The sequence below is a fragment of the Pelecanus crispus genome, chromosome 5 (genome assembly GCF_030463565.1).
Source record: "Pelecanus crispus isolate bPelCri1 chromosome 5, bPelCri1.pri, whole genome shotgun sequence".
Lineage (NCBI taxonomy): Eukaryota > Metazoa > Chordata > Aves > Pelecaniformes > Pelecanidae > Pelecanus > Pelecanus crispus.
In genome coordinates, this window is record NC_134647.1 from 40513904 (window position 1) to 40533701 (window position 19798).

Below are 19798 nucleotides of genomic sequence, written 5' to 3' on the forward strand. Positions count from 1 at the left end.
AGGAATATCGACTTTGATTCGTGCTCCTAAAACCCTAACAGTTCTGCTTTAAAAATAATTGTTCATTCTGCAGAATAAAGTTCCCCCCTTCTCCTCCAGCCACCAAAACCCCACACCATATCTACACATTTGAAAAACGCTCTCCTCCGAAATGTTTCTACCTATTTGTCTGAAACTGTAAATGAGTGGCATCTTGCCGGGACTTCAAAGCACCTACCAGGGTTGAGCAATATCCCAAAACAGAACACGATGTACAGCTGATTGAGACAGAAACGGACTGCCTTTCAATTCCCACAGAAAGCGAGGAGGGTCACTCACCAAAAAGTGACGGCAACAACAAACCCCTCTTTTATCCCTTCCCTCTTTCCATTCTTAAGCTGGGCAGAGCAAATGAGGTTGGGTCCACAAAAAATAAGGTTAATAATAATAATTAAACAACAGCAACAACAACAACAGCAACAACAACAAAATAGGCGTCTCAATGTCTGAGGAAAAGTGGGATTGTAAGTGCAGTATTTCTTCATGTGCAGTTCTTCTACTTCATATGAGTCCCCTTTGGATGAGAAGGCCTAGTGGAATGTGTGCTCCCCTCGGACTATGTGCGACGAGAACTCATAGCGGTCCTGGCTTCGGTAGCCACAGATGTTGCACTCTAGCGGGTCCCGGTAGCCGTGGCAGCCCATGTGGATGGTGTACATGACATGGTCCAGGAAAAGGATGCGACAGTGCTCACACTTGAAAGCCCTGATCTGCTCCCCTTCTCCGTTGATGACCTTGTAGATATCCTTTAAAGAGCCCTTAGAAGCTTTTGTGGCATCCAAAGCCTTGGCGTCCTCCTTCATATAAGCTGGGCTTGGCTTTCTCTTGGGATTTAAGGCAGAGTTTCCTTGGTAGGACTGGCGGTCTTCGTGGCTGCTGTCTGAGTCAGTAGAATCCAGACAGCTATTGCTGGGGGAGCCCTCTCTATCCTGGGTTCGACTCTTTGGTCTGATGAGGGAGATCGGGCCATCCATGTTGTTCTCATGACTGTCAGCTGTTTCCCTGCTAATGGGCCTTTCTATCCTGTTAGGATGATAGACCTGAGCGTAAGCTGAGCTGATGACCGGGGCCACCTCTGCAATTGTGCTTGGTGTGTGCTGCATCAGGGGGTGAAGTGCCTCAGCTCCAAGGTAGGTGATTGCATTGTTGATGGCTTGGTCCATCATGTGAGACTGCATCAGCTCAGCCTCCTTCTCATAGGTTAGGTTCATATCAAAGGGAATATCTGGATAGCCAAATCTCATGAGCTTTTCACCTAAGGGACAAGAGCAAATGAGTGAGAAAAATCAACATAATTACTCCAAGGGTTTCACCGTAAAAGGGGTGTGGAGGGACAGAAAATCCCTGACTTGGGGTGAAACTCATTCCAGAGTCCAAAGTTAGCCTCCCTCCTTCTACTTGTTTACTGACCTCCTACAATGTTTTTGTCCTGAGATGGGTAAAGCAGCAACCTCACCAACAGCTTTTTTTTTAATTCCAGGTGAAACATGCGGCTGCAGTGACCTTCAGACTGATACCAAACCTTCCACTGGGCCTGACTGTGCCCATGCTTCAAATTAGGAAATACATGTTAACTGGTAGAAAATGGGATTGAACCACCGAGGTCAGTGAAGCTCCACTGGCTTACACCATTAGACATACCCTCCCAAAATTAAGAGGCAGTACCACATGTCCCCCGCACTCTGAGGTGCCTCATACATACCTTACAACAGGGCTGCATAGCGAGAAACCTAAGCAACAGCTACAGAGGGCTGGTATAGTGTTACCTTTAGAGCCACAATATGTAAATCCTTCAACCAGCAGAAAAAATATAAAATAACTGCATGCAGCCACAGAATGGAGCAACTACCAGGAGCACTGGGGGCTGACCTACCATCTTGCATTCAGGCTAGAATATCTTTGCAATTCACCCCCTCAAAAAAAAAAAAAAAAAAAATCCTACCCCAATGTTTGGGACTGAGAAAAAAAGACACCTCCCTCCCCTGCCAGTATCTATTTAGGCAAGAAAAACAAAATAGAGAAACCGCATGTATAGCTTAGTTTCATTTGGTAAAGGCAAAAGCAGCTTTCATTGACACAGGGTAAGTATGTAATGATGATGAAGCTGGCCGATTCATCACTATGTAAATCCAAATTCACATCCTTGTCTACTTTTTAAATCAATGGCATTACAGATATGCGAAACCAGAACCACATGCTGGTATATTATGCTAGTCACAGGGCATATTACGTATCGCAGCTCTCCTTTGAAGTTAACAGATTTACCACTGCTTACAACAGGGCTCAGCTCAGCAGCACTGCTTTCCCAGTGATGGCTTTAGAGTGTCAGTAGAAGGAAATTTCATATAATAACTCTTCTTTTATATAGAAAAGGTTATATGTATAACTATATGTGTAAGATACAAGATATACATACTCATATGTGTTCACACACACAAATATTAGCTACTTGTTGTTTAACCCGATTTTACAAAGTCTGATAAATAATTTTGGTTGGTTTTCATTGCCTTTGTTACTTTTGACTGCCTCGGTACATAAAACCAGAGTTTTCTTCAATAGTATAAGCTAATAAATTCAAGGAGTTACTACATACAACTGGTTTGGCTATCCAAGAATTAAAGAACTCAAGAATCTTCTAATACCTTTTGCCAAAATTGCTTGGAACAAAATGTGTATAAACCACCATAAGAAAGAAACAGAACTGCAATCCCAAATCTCTTCCAAATAGCATTAGTACATTTCAACATAGCTATCACTCAGCATTTTATTTTTGACTATAATAATTCATTCCACTTAGTGCAGCTTATCTTAAAGTGGTGCATAAAGAGAGAAATAATTTTACATTACCCATGGAACAATCAGGTTATCCTTGGAGATGATGCATCACTTTTGGTTGGGAACTTAGCCCTGATTAGCAAGGTAATTAAATGCAAGTCTAAAGTGAAGCATGTGAATATTCGTATTCTCTTCAGCAGTACTGCTCACATGCTTCTGATTAGACACCATGTTCATGTACCTCACTACGTTTCCCTACAGCTGGCTGTGTTACACTTACAGCTTACCAACTCTTCCTTTGTTACACATTAGGCATTTGAGGAAAAAAAGGAAGGAAAAAGCAAATGGTGCTACAACAACGGCCTTTGTAATCTAACATGACCTATGGATGATTCTTGCCATCAAATATTCTCTTTTCAGTGTTTCTGCCGTGGGCTGGTAGTCTTGCTGTCTGTGATGGCTGTCCTGCTGTTGATAGGATGGACAACCCTGTAACAGGAGGTGGCTGCAGCCTCACTTGAAATTGAGCAGCTTCTTCCCAGGTGGGGCCAAAGTGGGACTGGAGGACAGCTCCAGGAGACACATGGTGTCTTTGGCATGTGTCCTGGTTTCGGATGGGATAGAGTTAATTTTCTTCCTAGTAGCAGGCATAGTGCTGTGTTTTGGATTTAGTAGGAGAAGAATGTTGAGAACACACTGATGTTTTAGTTGTTGCTAAGTACTGCTTATGCTAGTCAAGGACTTTTCAGCTTCCCATGCTCTGCCAGGTGCACAAGAAGCTGGGAGGGGGCACAGCCAGAATAGTTGATCCAAACTGCCCAAAGGGCTATTCCATACCATATGACATCATGCTCAGTATAGAAACTGGGGGGGGTTGGCCCGGGAGCAGCGATCGCTGCTTGGGAGCTGTCTGGGTATCGGTCGGCGGGTGGTGAGCAATTGCATTGTGCATCACTTGCTTTGTATATTATTATTACTATTATTATTATAATGTTATTATTATCATTACTATTTTACTTCAATTATTAAACTGTTCTTATCTCAACCCAGGAGTGTTTCTCACTCTTACTCCTCCGATTCTCTCCCCCATCCCATCAGGGTAGGGGGAATGAGCGAGCAGCTCTGTGGTGCTTAGTTTCTGGCTGGGGCTAAACCATGACAGCATGGTGGGATGAAAGAAATGAAAATGGAAAAGTCCATCGGTCCCTGTCACCTGTGCTGGCCATTTGTATTGTTCCTGTGTTTGAATAAAGAACTGGATCTGGTGAGAGACTGATCCAGCCTCCAAACACACTGTCAGTCCTTTGTAGGCTATACAGATCAAGAAATAATACCTATCCTTTATGGACTACTTGGGTGAATGACGCAAACATCATTTTGATTCCTTTTATCTTCCATATTTAGTTACTCCACCACAGACAGCAGAGTAGAGAAAACTGTAAATTGCCAGTGACCTGAATTATTCATTCCTTTAATTATGAACTGGTTCCAAAGATGTCAGAGACTTAGAAATGGAACATGACATAAAAAAAGTAAAATAAATTATAACATGGGGAGGAGAGGGTGTAAAACACAGAGCTCGGACGAAACATTAACAAACCAGTCCAACATGGGTTTCACTTTTAATTCCTCTTTAGCCAAATCTGTACTTGAAACCAACTAATTAGAGTCATCATTTTTATTTTTCATGCAAAATTATGCTCAAATTCTATTTATTCTTGCCCTACATTAGTGAAGTAAAAGACGAAACATTCTCCACCATGGTCATCTAAAGCAATTGCAATGCCGGACACTTGGGAGAAAGCTGCAAGAAATCTTGGAGAAAGCAGTTACAGAATTTACCACTGGGTAAATTTCTCCCTGACCCCCATTAACTAGAACTTGACTCTAATTTTGAAGCCAGTTGATCTTCATCTGTTCCGAGATGCCTGTGTATTTTTAATTCTTACTGTAACAACCGTGGTCTTATCGTAAGCCACATAAATGTCTCCTTTTGTATCCTGCCAGTTCTTAGCCTCAGTGACACCCTGTGAGAATGAGCACCACATTCAAACTGGAAATATGTGAATCTGCTTCATGTGATCAGCTTGAAGATGGTTGCTTTCAATTTCACTAGTGTCTGCTTCTCCCTTCATTGAAGGAGAGGCAAAAAGAGGTACTCAGACTCCTGCGCATCATTATACCTTCTGCCTCCACTAGTTCAACAGGTTTGGTAAGACTAGTACCTCAATAGCAGATATATAATCAAGGCTCTCACTCAGAAATTAACTCTGCTGTATGCTGCTTCCTTTCCTCCTGAAATTTCAGCCAGAGTAGAGACTGTGGTCCATAACCAAGGTCCCCTGGAGATTGCTGATCAGAAAGAGCAGTAAAGCATTGATAGATGTAGCATGCAAAGATTTTAGCTTATGCTTACATGACCTTCTCATAAACACCATTAAGTTGTTTTGGACAGGTGCCACACTTGCAGTATGCACAGGAAAATTTCCTGCAAGCAAGAGAACCACTACAAGTTCTTCCTGATAGAGTTGAACAATATTTCATTGCGGGGGAAAACGGGAAGAAACGTAAGGTCATGGTGAAAAAAAAAACAAACGTAGCAGAGCAGAGACTGCTGTTTTTTCAAGTCAAACACTGTGATGCCATGAAAGATCAGAAAAGGCAGAAAAATAAGACAGAGTAAATATGAAAGAGGACACTTTTTCCCTACATCTGGATCTGGATAAAAAGCTGTATGTCACATGAAACCCTGAATTCCTAGCCCCTGAAAAATGGAATACCAAAATGATCTGTTACACCTATAGAAGAAGCAGGTTTATCTAACAACAACAGGTTGTTCTATACAACAGTAGCATACCCTACTACAGAGAATAATAATCTGCTACAGCGTATCTCAGGCAAGGATTTCCAATCAGTAAATTTGCCTTTGAAGACAATAACAACATATGGTCAATTGCATGTGAGTGGACAAGTAAAATAACCTTCCTGGACTGAAAAAAAGAGACCATCATCTACAGCTTCCAAAAATGGATTCAGTTTATACCATCCAAAAAGTGGATTGCCTCAGTTGTGAGATGTACTTATAGTCAGTAAACTATACTGCTTTGAGAGCAAGCATGGGTACACCACAATTTAAAGGAAGGGAGCAAGGTCTCCAGCCCTCTCAGGTAAAGTCTCTAGCCCTTACAAAGATAACCTCTGAGAGGTATTGCAAACACAATTCTGTTTAAGTCTGTGGACAACCTGGGGGGAAAAAGAGCGAGAGGTGCGAACTGCCCTTCTTCCTTTTGAGACTGTAATGTTTCTGAGGTCTAGACACACCAGTTTAAGTGTCAGCATGGTTAACTTTTTCACTGTCGATCACAACCTGCATGAATATACTTGCTGAGACAACACTAGGGAAACCTGCTATGATGGGCCATGTTTACAATCTCATAAAGCTGTATTTGGCTTGTCAGTAGAGAGTCCTGCTCCCATTTCCACCCTCTTCAATCCCAACTGTTGTCACAGCAGTAAATTCAATCAGAGTATAAATCCTCCAGTTCTTATCATCTATACAGTAATTCATTTCAGACCACTCTTAAAGCCAACAGTCTAAGAATTAAGCTTTTCTCTCAGGACTAATAACAATACAGGAAATACTGATGTCGCACAGTGTTCCTCCTGTGGGTTGGATTGTTCCTGACCTAACCTTGGCTTAGCACTGATCTTAGGGAATGGTCAGATGACAGAGAGCAGCCAGGTCAGTGTGTCAGTGCCCCCCAGGTGAACTGCTGCATGCTGCTAGCCCCCTACTATTCAAAACCATGTGGGTTAGCTTAAAACCACCTTCAGTGGTGATTTAAGAAATCCATCTGAATCTGCATTTAGCTGAGGGGCAATGACTTTTCTAAATGGTTGTGTTAATTGCTTACAGTCCTCTGATCCTCTCTCTGTAAGTGTCCTCAGTGTAGGCAGAATAAGTATATGACACCCTTAAAATCTGTACAACTGTCCTTCCAGGGAGTGAGTGTGGAAAATGCATATTACATGACTTTGGAATTTAGCAGCATACACTTACCCCAAATAATTCTCTGTCCCAGCTCCCCTCCTAAGTTTAGCACTGCCTCAGTAGCAGTAAAAAGAAGCTTTAAGCTACGGCTCAAACCAAGTAAAATTCTGCACACTGTCTCCTGTTACAAGCTGAACAATTTTAAGAAGTCATGAATTCTGGGCCTAGGATTCTAAATTTGGTAAACAAAAGTCATCCAATGCTGCTTTATTTTAATGCATTAACAAGTTTATTGTGTGCAGAACGTTGCACTTCGAGAAGCACTTCTTCCAACAGAAGTGATGTGATTTTACTTCCTCATGCCAGTATTATCAGACCAGTTGTTGCCAACTCTCAAGAATTTAATACAAGTCTTGAGATACTTATTGATTTGTTTTGGGTTTGTTTTTTTTTTTTTAAACACACACATATAGAGACAGATAATTGTATGAGAATCTTGGTTTTTATTTGCTGGGGCAAGGAGAGCGAAGGATGACAAGTCTAAATCTCAAAAGGGCCAGAGAAAAGTTAAAAAAACTAAACCAGCCTGAAGGCACAGTAAAAAGCTCAAGATTTTCTAAGCCATTTTCATGATTGTGGGGACCTCCCTTTTCAATTCTCTGGGTTGGTAAAATTAATTCAGTAATTTTCAGGATTTCTTGCTGTGATTTAACCATCTCCATTGTTGTCCCTCCCCATCACAACCAAGTTCTGAGAGCACTACTTTTCCCCTTGTTCTTTTGGCTATTACAAATAACAAGTAACCTATACCTACACACTAAAAATTATAAAAGGCGTATTTCAAGCTTACCCACAAACTTCTGTGGGGTGGAGCTTTTACGCTTTCCCATGTTGCTTGTCAGCTTCTCTATAACAGCAGGTCTCTCAAAAGGCACCACAGAAATATTGTTGTCCATCACAGGCTCTTGTTCCTTACAATCTTCCATAGGAGGTACTACATAAAACCAAAAAATCGTATCAGACAAGTCTGGTCTACACTTCACAGACAACACAAATCATTTGAGCCCTGCTGATTGTGCAACAAGTGCAACACAAAATAAAGCAAGGTGCAAGAACACACTGGGCATCAAGACAGCATTCACCTTTAAGCAGAGCCACATTTACAAAATGCCTCTGTTGGGGACCATCTAGCAGAAGCCCAACTTTAAGCATTTATTAAAGGACTTGTTTTGTTCTGAATAGCCAAGATCCCCAGTGAGGAGAGGACACTTTTGAAAACTCACTTTGTAGGTGACACTTTCTGTTTTGCTCCCTTCAATATGGTCACCTGTTGCCAACATAACTTTTTAATTATCATTCTTTGTGTATTCCCTTAACTTCATGCTTATCATATGGCATGCTTACCGTTCTTATTTTATTTTAGCATTAATCTCAATGACTAAAAAAACATACAAAGCATTGATGACTTGTGTTTCCTGGGCCTGGCTGTTCATTCCCCATGACAAAAGCTTCCGGAATGAAGGATCTGTTTGTTAAAGTGTGTTTCCTCTTTCTATATACAAGATTGTAAAAATCAGCAAACGCTGTACTGGAATTACAGGAGTAACATTGTATGGAAATTCTCTTCAGAATCAGTCACAGAAACTATCAATTTTTTTATTAATATTTTATCCCTTCAAACACAGACCTAACAACCAGTGAACGCAAGTCTTCTGTGTCTGCCCTCCTGCTTTTGGGGATCGGCAAGGAGCATCCCTGTGCTAACTATGTTAGGGGAATACTCATACACTGTCTTTGAGACAATAACAAGAAATTAATGACGCCTTCTGTCTTTACTCATTTCACACTTTGTTGCTTGTTGGGTTAGAGAATAAGGTGCTAGCGCAAAAGCAGTATAGGAATTGCATGAGCTACCGACCAGGGTAGTGACCGACTTGCACAGGGTTTTATGTCACTTGCTGACATGGCTAATCACTAAATACCTACAGAGTACTCAGTTTTTGTTGAGCATCCTCTTAGAAACACCAGGAAGGGTCAGCGGTACCATGCTGCAGATCAGACTCAGAGAGTCTAAGTCATTTGTAATATATGTCAAAAGTGTGATTCCACATGTAGCTCTTCCCACTGCTCTGCTGCCATGAATTTAACACATGGCCTAATTGTCCCACATTCATCTTCATAAAGTAGCAAGAGAAACCTGAGAAGCATCAGCCACTAGCCCATGCACCAAAGGGATGTTTGAGGTATAAAAAATTATTTAAAGAGAAGAATGGGATGGCAGAGAAACAGAAACTGGGATGATCTTGCAAAGAGTTCCTACAATTTGTAAACTGTGAGCAACCTATTGCATTCTCTGTATTAGATACATCTTCCAGAGAAGTCACGGGTGGTATTGCAGAGCTAGTAGAGAAGGACTGAAACCACGTCTTCTGCTAGTCCTCCTCTGGTCTCTCACTGTAGCAGCCTTTCGTGTCACAGATACCTTCTCCCTGCCATAAATGAACACTACCAGCCTAATTTCCTCCCATGTAACTTTGCTACCTTTAGGATCCTAATATGGAATAATCAATCCCCTGTTCTTAAACACACAGCTGTTTGCTAGCACATAATATATGAAAAATGGGCTGATAAAAGCCTTGTCTTTGCCTTCTTTCTAATACAGAAGAGCAAATACCAGGCAATTACAAAACAGAGTATCTGCTCAGGTGAACTTCACAATTCAGACATTCATAATAAGAAAACATGGCAATTTATTCATTTGATTCCATTTGTGCCTCTGCTGCTATGGAAAGCTGAGTACTTTGAGGCTTAGAATCTACCATATGCTATAAAATGATTTACTCTGCTGCTTTTTTATTTGTACAGGATGCTCCCCCTGAGAAACACAATGGTTTCTCATTTACAAGGCAGTCCTGCTGGCATCAGTGAAAGAGAGGAAGAAAAAGCATAAATATGAAATGAATCTAATGTTGCAACAAAATGGGACGCAGTGTTCGAGTGACCTAATTAATGCCCAGTGCAGACTGGGAGGTCTAGAATACTTTAATAGCTAAGGCTAAATTTTTAAGGTTATTTAAATACTGTGCTTGGTCAGGAGCTATCTGCACTAGTTCTCAGGTATTTACTGAGGAGATTTTGGAAGAAAGGAAAGATTATGTCTGTTGATTTTCACTGGGAACTGGTGTCTGACTGTCCTTCTGGCTTACCAAAAATCAGCATATGCATGCACACGCACACACACTCTGCGTGAAACCCTGCTCAGTGGCAATACCCATCCTCACTGCAATGGGCCAGGTTTGCGTGCAAGTGCCACTTCAGGAATTTCCAGCTGTTGGTGTACAGGACACACGAGGCTGGTGGTGGGGACCTAGGGAGGTGCAGGGGGCTCTGAATCCCTCCTAGGAAGACCTCCTAAAGATATGCTGGCTCTGTAGGACTGTACTTGCCCACAAAAATCAGTTGAAAACCTCCTGATTACTTTCATAGCCATCTGATTAAGCTCCAAATGTAGTGACATTTTTATGTCTTATAACAATTAAGTAATAATTAAATAATTCTACTGTTGGGCATATGTGTGTAAAATTTCCTACACGGAATTTGAAACCTTTCTTCCATGAAAAATGAATAGTGCTAAAAAAGACATCTGCTCTTCTCTAAGTCAGGCAAAAATTCTGCTTGGACTCCTTTTAAAAGTAAAATCATCACCAATAAAAGCATTTTCTTTTCTACCTTCAATGCTGCAAGCTCTTTTTCCCACCTCAGAACTCAACTCTATAATCCAGGGCATGGCTTTTTTGCAACAGAATCACTGAATCACGCCAATATTTGCGTTGCGAAGGGAATAAGTTACCAGAATGTGTTTTGTTATGTAGATTTCCTGGGAGAAGGGAGAGATGGAAATAGCCTAGTTTCTGAAACCATTTAAAAATTGCATGCAAAACCAGACCAAACAGGTGAGATGTCATATTTCAGAAACCCAGAGAGTTAAGCTAAAGATCACATTGTCAGTTCTAGATACATTAATTTTCATTTTAATTTAAAAATACATAAATAAAGGACAAACAGCCCAGCCTGCATCATTTGGTTTTTTTAGGAAAAAAAAAAAAAATAAAAAAGGAGAAAAGCAAACCGATCACACACAACCAACAGTTACCACAAATCAGCTGCTCTTTGGCAGAAACTCATGTGTACACATTTACTCTGCAGTAAATGCAATTTCTTTTTTGTTGTATTTCATTGTACTTCATTACCTTGGTAGTGGGAGCTACCGAAGAACAGCTAACAGATTATAACTAGCTTTGATACAGCAACTCATTTTATGCTGGGAACTTATGGTCTCAGCTCAGGAAGGTTTTTTTAATTCTAAAAATTGAGTGTCTAGTCCATGAAAAGCCCATGCTTGAATATGTTTCTGTTTAGGGATGTTCTTAATCAGCTGTCAGGGTGCGCTCCTGGACTGCCCATGTAAATGTTTACTATCTCTGACACTGTTAATGTTCCCAATTGCAGTTAGTATCAAATGTTGTTTCTAAGCCCAAACTTTGAATACACAAACCTGGATGATCTTCAGAACAAAGTCTTTATTTTCCTGAAGACATTTGTCTTTCAATCATAGCGCTCAAAGTGGCTATCTTCTAGTTTTTAGAATAGAATAGAATAGAATCGTTTAGGTTGGAAAAGACCTTTAAGATCATCCAGTCCAACCATTAACCTACACTACCAAGTCCACACTAAACCAATCAAGGGTAGACTAGACTAAACCATGTCCCATTTGCTTCTTAATTTGTAAGAAACCACACATACTATTAAAAAAGTTTATGCTGTTCCAGTGAGGAAAGAATAGGGGAAAAAAGAAGTAAAAAAATTACCCAGTGCGTGTTTTGCTGATAAATACTTTTGTGTGCAGACAACAGACACTGAGCTAAGTCTCAGCTGGTATACATTAGTATTACTCCATCAGCCTCAATTTCCTTTCCTAAGCTCACAATATTGCCATTTAAAAAAAGTGTGTGTGTGCAGAGAAATGACAGGAAATATTCCCATGGACCCTGGTGTGATGTCTCCTGTGGGACCAGCATTTTAACGATGTTTTAAGCAACTATGTAAGAGGGAAGGACACAAGGCCATTGTGTGTTTTATGTGGAGGTGGCCTTTGAGCCTTGCACAGCCTAGGGCTAGGCTTCTTTCTCCTTCTCCTAAAAAGAGTACCCTTCTCCACTCTAAGAATTTCCCTGGACTTTTTGCTTTGTGAGATGGAGAAGAATATATAACCGGGTGTAAACCATAGCTAGCATTCAGCATTTCTCCCTGTTTGTTCCCGCAAAGGTCATGTTCTTGGCATTCAGAAACTATCACGATTCTCACCCCCAACACACGGCTAGCTAGGAGACCACAGACTAATTTCTACCTCTGGGGCCAGTACTGCTTAGCTGACAATTGCCAACAACGAAGTCATGGGAGCTCTCTTGCAGCAGCTGTCATGCTGAGCAGGGAACAGGACCTAGCCACAAGGAGGGGCAGCTCAGCAAGCAACTGGCACCCTGTGAGAGGATGGAGAGAGACCTGCAGACTTGCAAGTTCCTACCCACACACCGAAACTAGCCCTCCTTCCCCTCCTCTCGCTTCCCCTTGTGGCTTTAGTCAGGTGATCTAGCCATCTGCAAGACAAAGATAATTGAAATTAAAGGCCTCATCAGGCCACAGCAAAAGCACCCAAGTAGATGTCTGTAGCATGCCTATAAACTGATCAACTTGAGCACAATGCTTGAAAAAAATCTAAACTCTCTAGGTGCTGCCTCCAGTTTTCTGGAACAATTAATCTCTGCAGAAATAATTTGGATCAATGTTAAACATTGGGCATCTTGGTTGAGACCCAGCACAGCCACCTGTGTCCTTAAAGCAGGATGCCAGTAGGGATAAGAAAATCCCCACCTCTACCTATTCTGTGCATAAGGGTGAAGTTGTGACCAGGAGTCACACCAAAATGCTTTCAGAGGCTTCAAAACACTCAGCAAGAAGAAAATACTTAGAAAGTATTTGGAAAGAAAGTCAGGAAAACATAACCCCAATGTGATGCAAAATAGACCAATGATCAAAATCTCCAAAGCGTGCACTCACTCATCATCAGGAATACCCTTTCCATGTGTGACATGAGAGAGAAGGAAATTAATGCATTTTTCAGGGTTAGACTAGGACCTAACTTTAAGCTGAGCACTAATTTGTATACTCTTCTCTGGTGCCTTTATAGTCCCAGGAGAAAGGACTTTGGTGCAGACCTCTACAGGTTGGTGCTCATGACCTTCACTCCCATGCTGAGCTTCATGGGTGGGAGTGATGCTGGGATGTGAGGTAAGATTTATTACTGGTCCCAGCTGAATTTGGAGCTCCCTGTCGCTGCCTGTCCTCATTATGCCCTTGCTAAACAGCTTAATGAAGACAGTGGATCAAATATCCCTTAAACATTCACCAGGGGAGATTTAGGCATATTTGGCCAGAGGAGAAAGAGGCACTAGTTGAATTCAAAGTGCTGTTTTAAGCTAATTTTGTTGAGAAAAGTAAAGTGGTTGTGTGAACATTTCTATTTTAAGCCCAAGCAAAGTCAGTCAGGCTGTAAATAAAAGAACTGTCCACATGGGGTTTGTACTGGTTTAACTTCAGTTGGTAGAAAAAAAATCAACACAAGGTCAACCATTCCAGCTTCTTTGGGTAGACAAGGTTAAGGACTTACCCTTCTTGTCACAGCATTAAGCAGCTTAGAAAAAGCTTTAGATTTCCTCAGAAGTACTCTATCAATAAGAGTAAACCCAATTTTAATAAATAACTGAAAAATAAACCCAGAAGTTGAGTGGAGTTTGGGAAGATCCCCCATAATGCGACCTCTGAAACATCCTGGCTGTCATAAATATATCAGCCTACTGTTATTTCCCTAAGGAAAGGCTGACTGAAATCATCACCCAGCTGGTTAATAAGACAGACACACCCTTGTAGAGTGAAGAGCATGTATTTTGTTCGGAATGGAGTTCAGTGGCTAAAATCCTACTATCAACTAAGCGCTCCATCTAACAGACCAAGCACACAGAAGGTACCTGCAAATAGCAAAGCCCTGAAATCAGTCTTTCCACTGACTTTTACAAGCGTAAAGTCAGGCCTAAAGAAAGTAATCACTAACTTCAATGTCTTTAAAGCCATCCATTACATTTCAAATGTTGATTTTAGTCGCCAGGGTGTCTACAGAGATAGTAATTACTTAATAGAGCTGTCTGAGCATTTTGGCAATACGTATTTAGAATGCCTTTATAGGATTAAATTGTTCATGGAAAAGTACTCCTTAAATTTTTTTGGTGGTTTTTTTCCACCAAAAAATAGCCCATATTAGAAATGCTGGGTAGATTTTTATTTCAGCTTGTATTTTTAGGGTTTTAGAAATTACCTTTCAGAACTTCTATGTAATTAATTTCCACATTAAGCCATATGACTCCACTCAACAATGAAACGCAAAATGGAAAAAAAAAAGAGGAAACATTCTTTTGCCTTTTCATTTACCTACAATCTAACTTTTTGGTATTCTTAGGTATATGGTAATTTTTAATCAAAGTGGAAAAAGTATAATTTTTATATTTTCTGATTAGTAAGAAAATTTAAATACTTCAAGTACCAAACTTCTAAAGACAACTTTTAAAAGTTAAAAGATGTTCAGTTTCAGAAAAGTTTCCGAAACGCTAATTTTGAATGAAATTATAACAATTTTTGGACAGCTACTGTTTAGTATTTAGTGCTACAGATAAGCCTACAACCCTACAGTCTGAGATATTATGCTCATTATCTATACTAATAGCTACAGAAATTTTTTAAAACAAATTCAGAGTTTGACATTTCTTGCTTTCAACAATTTTTTTGGCAATCTTCAGTCTTTATGTGTATTAACACATGCAGTGTTAGTTAACATATTAATATTAACACATGTAAATGCATACAAACTTTTTTTGTTGTTGTTATAATTACTTTCATGAACACTGTTGAATTCCATTCTGCTCTGAAGATTTTTATATCTATCCCCTCCACTTGTTTTGGGATATAAGATAATATTACAGGAAGCATAAATAATGGCTTCTGAATACCTCCACCATCCTTATCTCTTATAATTATCAATCGCTAGCAAAAAGAAAGCAGGGGGGATCATACATTTTATACATGGCTTAGTTCATTTTTAGGGTAACTTTGCACAGGTGACTTTGCTTTATTTTCATGTCTGCATATTTATACATACTAAAAAGTGAAACACTAACTTAAAAAAAAAAAAAAAATCAGCAAAACCAGTGCTGTTAAATTGGACAGAGTGAGGATTTTAGCCCATCTTTTCTTCTCCTGCCTATCTGAATATAAGCAATCTATAAGATGGAAGTGATGCAAAGCTGAAAGGAAGGAAGAAAAACAGATGGAAAAAAACCCGGAAGAGATGCTCCAAGTCCAAGAGACCTCAAAAGGCGGTTTCCACCCACCATGGTGACTCATGACCTGCCCGGCAGCCTCCATACTGACATTCTGCAGATAGTTGTGGCAGCGTTCCTTGTGCTCCTCCAGTGAACTGCGCTGCTTGTAGCTCCGGCCGCAGTAGTTGCACTTGTGAGGCTTCCCCACTGTGGAAAGAACAAGAGCATCAGGTCAAATCCCGTGCAACCCACTTTTTGCTATCAAAAATCACACCTTTGCAACAAACAACTCTTGCGATGGAAAGACACCTAAGAAAGGTTACTCAAGTCCCAGACCTTTTTCCCAGCCCCATTTTTCCCACCGCACACACCTCCTCCCACCCGCCGGGTACTTCGCCCCATCAGTTTTTCACACTAACGCGCCGTATCAGCAGAAGGAAAAAGAGGCGGACTTGTTGGTTGCAAAGCAAATAAACAGATGACAAGACGGGAAAACAAACGAAACAGCTGAATCGCACCCCAGCACTGCCTGTGTGTCACCATGTCTTGTGGGAAAGAAACTTCTGAGACATTTTGTCCATGGCACGAACGGTTGCCTTCACAAAAACGAGCTGCCCCAGTGGCCTAATTCTGCTCCCAACTGTGGGGAAACCCATTACGTGGCCCAGAGGAGTTCTTTCATTGAGACAACTTTGTCAAAATTATTATGGGAAGGTTGGAAAAAAAAAGACAACAGAAAGTAACTTCGGTAACAGCACTGTTACATGCCAGAACTGAGTTGCCACCAGTAATTCACAGAGACCGGATAATATTAAAATATATATAATATAAATACATATATATGAAAATATAGAAGGCCATGTACAATGAAAATCAAGCCAGATGAATGTAAGACATAACTCCAATTTTTAATTTTTTTTTTGTTTCACTCAACAGCATTATGAACAAATGGCAAATTCCTCTTAATACATGGAAAACCTGGCACCAGATTCTCATAAAGTATATTCCTTTCATAGCATGTCATTAAGAAACCACAAGAATGGCCTAACCCAAGGCCAGAAAGCTAGCCAGAAGTATATGTTGCCAAGCTGTGCTAATAAAGGTTTTTAATACAATTTAAATTTGTAGAACATGAACATTTATTCTCTAATAACTAAAGAGCTATTAAGCCAGTACTGCAAGTCTAGTAAAACACTATCGGCTGTGATTTTCAGAGCTGGCTGAGGGATGGGGGAGGTCAAACTTATTCCAGACTTTTGAAAATCTTAGGTAAGAATATTAGTTTCCGGCCAAAGAAATTGAGAACATCCTCTGTTGGATAATACACATGTTTCTATTGGGTTTGTCCCAATATTTAAAGCTTTTCACAACCATTTACTTAATGAAATCCAAGCTGTACTAATTGCAGCCAAAATGCACCGTCACCACTGGGATGGGAAAATGCAGGGGAGGCTGCGGGGAGGACACCCATAGCCAACTAAGAAGCCAGACAGAGGGCTCCGTGCGTTGGGGCTGAAGCCCCAAACATTAAAGACCCAGAGTCAGTGAAATTCTCTGGGGCCTCTGCAGGACTAGCACATACCACAGTGTGTGCCCCACATCACCTACATGATGGAAGATGAAAGAGCTTGAGCCTCTTTTTTGGAGGAGCCTCTTTCTTGACCTTGGAGCTGGTCAAAAAGTTTCAAACATTTTTGTCTCGGACAAAAAAAGGGATTTGGAGAAATGAACACACTTGCAGAAAGTTTCTGTTTTTCCTCAAAACGTGTGTTCGTGTGTGCAGTTCAGTGACACAACCAAGTTTTCCACCGGGGGGAAAAAAAGCTGCTTTTAATAAGCGTCCAAACTGCAGATTTATTTCTTTTTATTTAGAGATAAGGCTTATCCTCAGGAAAGTATTATGTCTTCAACCAAACACTTGTTGTGATCTTTATTTTATTTTGCTCACTACCTTACACTGCTGCCATACATGACATTGGTACTGGGAATCTCAGTGGAGACTGAGTGTGAGGCTCATTATCATTCCCAGAGTAATTGCCCTTGACGTGAACCATCTGGATCAAGCCTCAGCTCTTCAACATAAACCAGGCATCTCATTCGGGAAGCACCTTTAGGAAAACATACTGGCAGCTCCCTAGGATGGAAAGACTTTTACCATCACCATTACAATGCTTCATCATGCATCTAGATGGCATCAATGCCCGTCAGTCTGATGCCTTTATTAGCAGCTAACTTGGTGTCTAATCAAAAAATCCAATGCAATTGAAGGGATTAAGTTAACCGAAGCAGGGCTGAATTAGCCCACCTGGTTTGGCTACACCAGGTTATCAAGCAACTTAGATAAACTGTAAGATGCAAGGGAAAGGGACAATTGCTTTCAGTTATTCCAGAGGCAGCTACAATTAATTAAATATATTATCGTTTAGCACAGAGAAGCATATTCCCCTACAAGTTCGCAGTACAAAAAATTGATTCAACTATCGAAAAAAAAGTTGGCATTACAACTCTTCAAATGGTTGCTCCCTGCATTGCAAGAATTTCACAAAGCATTCACACACAACAAGGCTGAGCTTTTCCAGTGATGGTCAGCTATCCAAATTCCATCAAATTTCAAGGTTCATAGAGATGATAAAAGCTAATGATAAAGGCACGATTTCTACACACAATATGGGATTTGAGGAACGTAACTCCCCAAGGAAAGAAATACTCCAGCACACACACTCCTTCCTCTGGGGAGAAGATAAGAGAATAAACAGCATGTGACAAATGTTAGTCATGTTGCCTAATACACAACTGGAAGCTGCTCAGACACAATCACGAAGAACGAAGTTTGTGAGCTCCAGTTGAGTAAAATCGAATGCAACTCCCTTTGGTTCATTTCCAAATTCTGTCCCCCCCTGCTGTACAGATGCAATCACATCATAGCCCCACATGTGTAAAATCTGATTTATACTATAAAATTACACAAAGCGACTGTGACTTGGGTTGCAGCGCAATTGATCAGGTCAGACCACAATGGAATCAGTTCTGATAGCAGCAGTTCGTGTTACCAGCTTACCAGCAATTCTCACAAGCCATTTGGTAAGTGGTGCAGCTAGCTGAGGTAGCAATTATGGTCTGGATTTTAGAAACCTTGTCATTGTGACAAATGTCAAGTCATTGAAATAGCTGCAAATTTCCCCTCATATTCTCACAGTAACTAATGACAAAAAATATTTATGTTTGTGGATGTGAACATTGCCAGTGGGTGTACATTTTTCCATATTTCATATTACCCAATAGAAAGCTGTAAAAGTGTATTAGAGAATTCAATTCCGGTGACCTCCTCAACAGCATACTTTGTTCCACATAACAAACCACCATATGAAACCACATGACTGCCAACAGAGATTTCAGCCTTTGTCAAATACTGTATAGTAGGTAAACGTTAATAGTCAAAATTTGCCCCCAAAACATGTGGCTTGCACTACTGGGCACAAACAGTCTTGGTCTATAGGCCATTGACTGAAAGGCAAAGAGTTCAACAGTGCTAAAGCCTACCAAAACCCTCTCCAAGTCCCCACTAAAGGCAGCTCTTTCCACCATGGAGACATTTCCACTGCGAAGCCACTCCGAGTTTGGCTCAGCTTGCTTGGTATGAAGCTGCCTTCTCCGAGATCCTCAGTAAAGACCATGGTACACGGACACCACATTCAGCATTGTATGTAGCCACCACTGCCAATGGTAGCGGCACCCAAACAAAGTCAGTTTGGAAATCCCTGGTTTGGTGTAATTATTCCTTTATCACCTTTTCAGGGTAAGCAATCAGATAAAAAATTACCATCACTCATTCTCATAGAAATGACACAATACAGTGAATGCAAACAAGCCCAAAATCTTGAGAAATCTTCGATCTGTTGTTGAACTGGGAAAGACCAGGGCACTGGGCAAAACCCAGCGGCCATACCTATGAAACAGCTAACTTGAAGAACATAAAAAAACACTTTATATTTCTTACTGAAATGTCAGAATTTCCATGCATTTAAGCTCAGATTTGTACAGATGACAATGTGGCACAGAAAACCCACAGTGGAGTCTCAGCCTCAAATGGAAAATATTATGACAGTCACAGTGAAAAAGATATTTAAATTTGAAGTACAATTTTTACCATGAAACAGGTAAACCACTCGTCAAAATTCACAGAGAAACGGAGTTTCCTTGCGAAATTAAAACACTCATGTGGACGGAGGAGGGGGAAGAGGAGGAGGACATAAAAGGCAAGGTGTTTCCGAGTTAGGAATACTTTGAGTCCTGTGGGTGAACTTTGATAGCTGCGAAGTCTGCGTGCAGCGACAATGAGATGGTGTAACTCTAAGGTCAATATTCAAGACAGAAAGCAGACTTGGGCCTAGGGAAACTTCTTTAAAGTCATAAAAAAAGGTCAGTGAAAGAGAAAGAGCCTGTAAGGCATTCATGCAGCATTTTGTTCTCAAAAGAGATGGGAGTGCATAGCAGAATATAAAGTAAATCAAAGGGAAATAACAAGGCATCCCAGGTAATACCTTGCCATAAGCATAAAACATGA

General features: G+C 40.7%; 1 protein-coding gene across 6 annotated transcripts in view; it reads right to left on the reverse strand.

Annotated features, from left to right (window-relative positions):
• Positions 1 to 569: 569 nt before the first annotated feature.
• Positions 570 to 19798, reverse strand: part of IKZF2 (IKAROS family zinc finger 2) — a 109746-nt gene continuing 90517 nt past the window's right edge. For 4 of the 6 annotated variants that reach the window (XM_075710234.1, XM_075710235.1, XM_075710233.1 and 1 more), the window contains exons 5-7: positions 15304 to 15441; positions 7656 to 7799; positions 570 to 1294 (exon numbers count right to left, since the gene is read on the reverse strand). In XM_075710234.1, coding sequence (XP_075566349.1) covers positions 570 to 1294; positions 7656 to 7799; positions 15304 to 15441 — 1007 coding nt within the window. The remainder of the gene's footprint in view (positions 1295 to 7655; positions 7800 to 15303; positions 15442 to 19798) is intronic. The other 2 variants (XM_075710237.1, XM_075710236.1) reach the window with 1 other exon arrangement.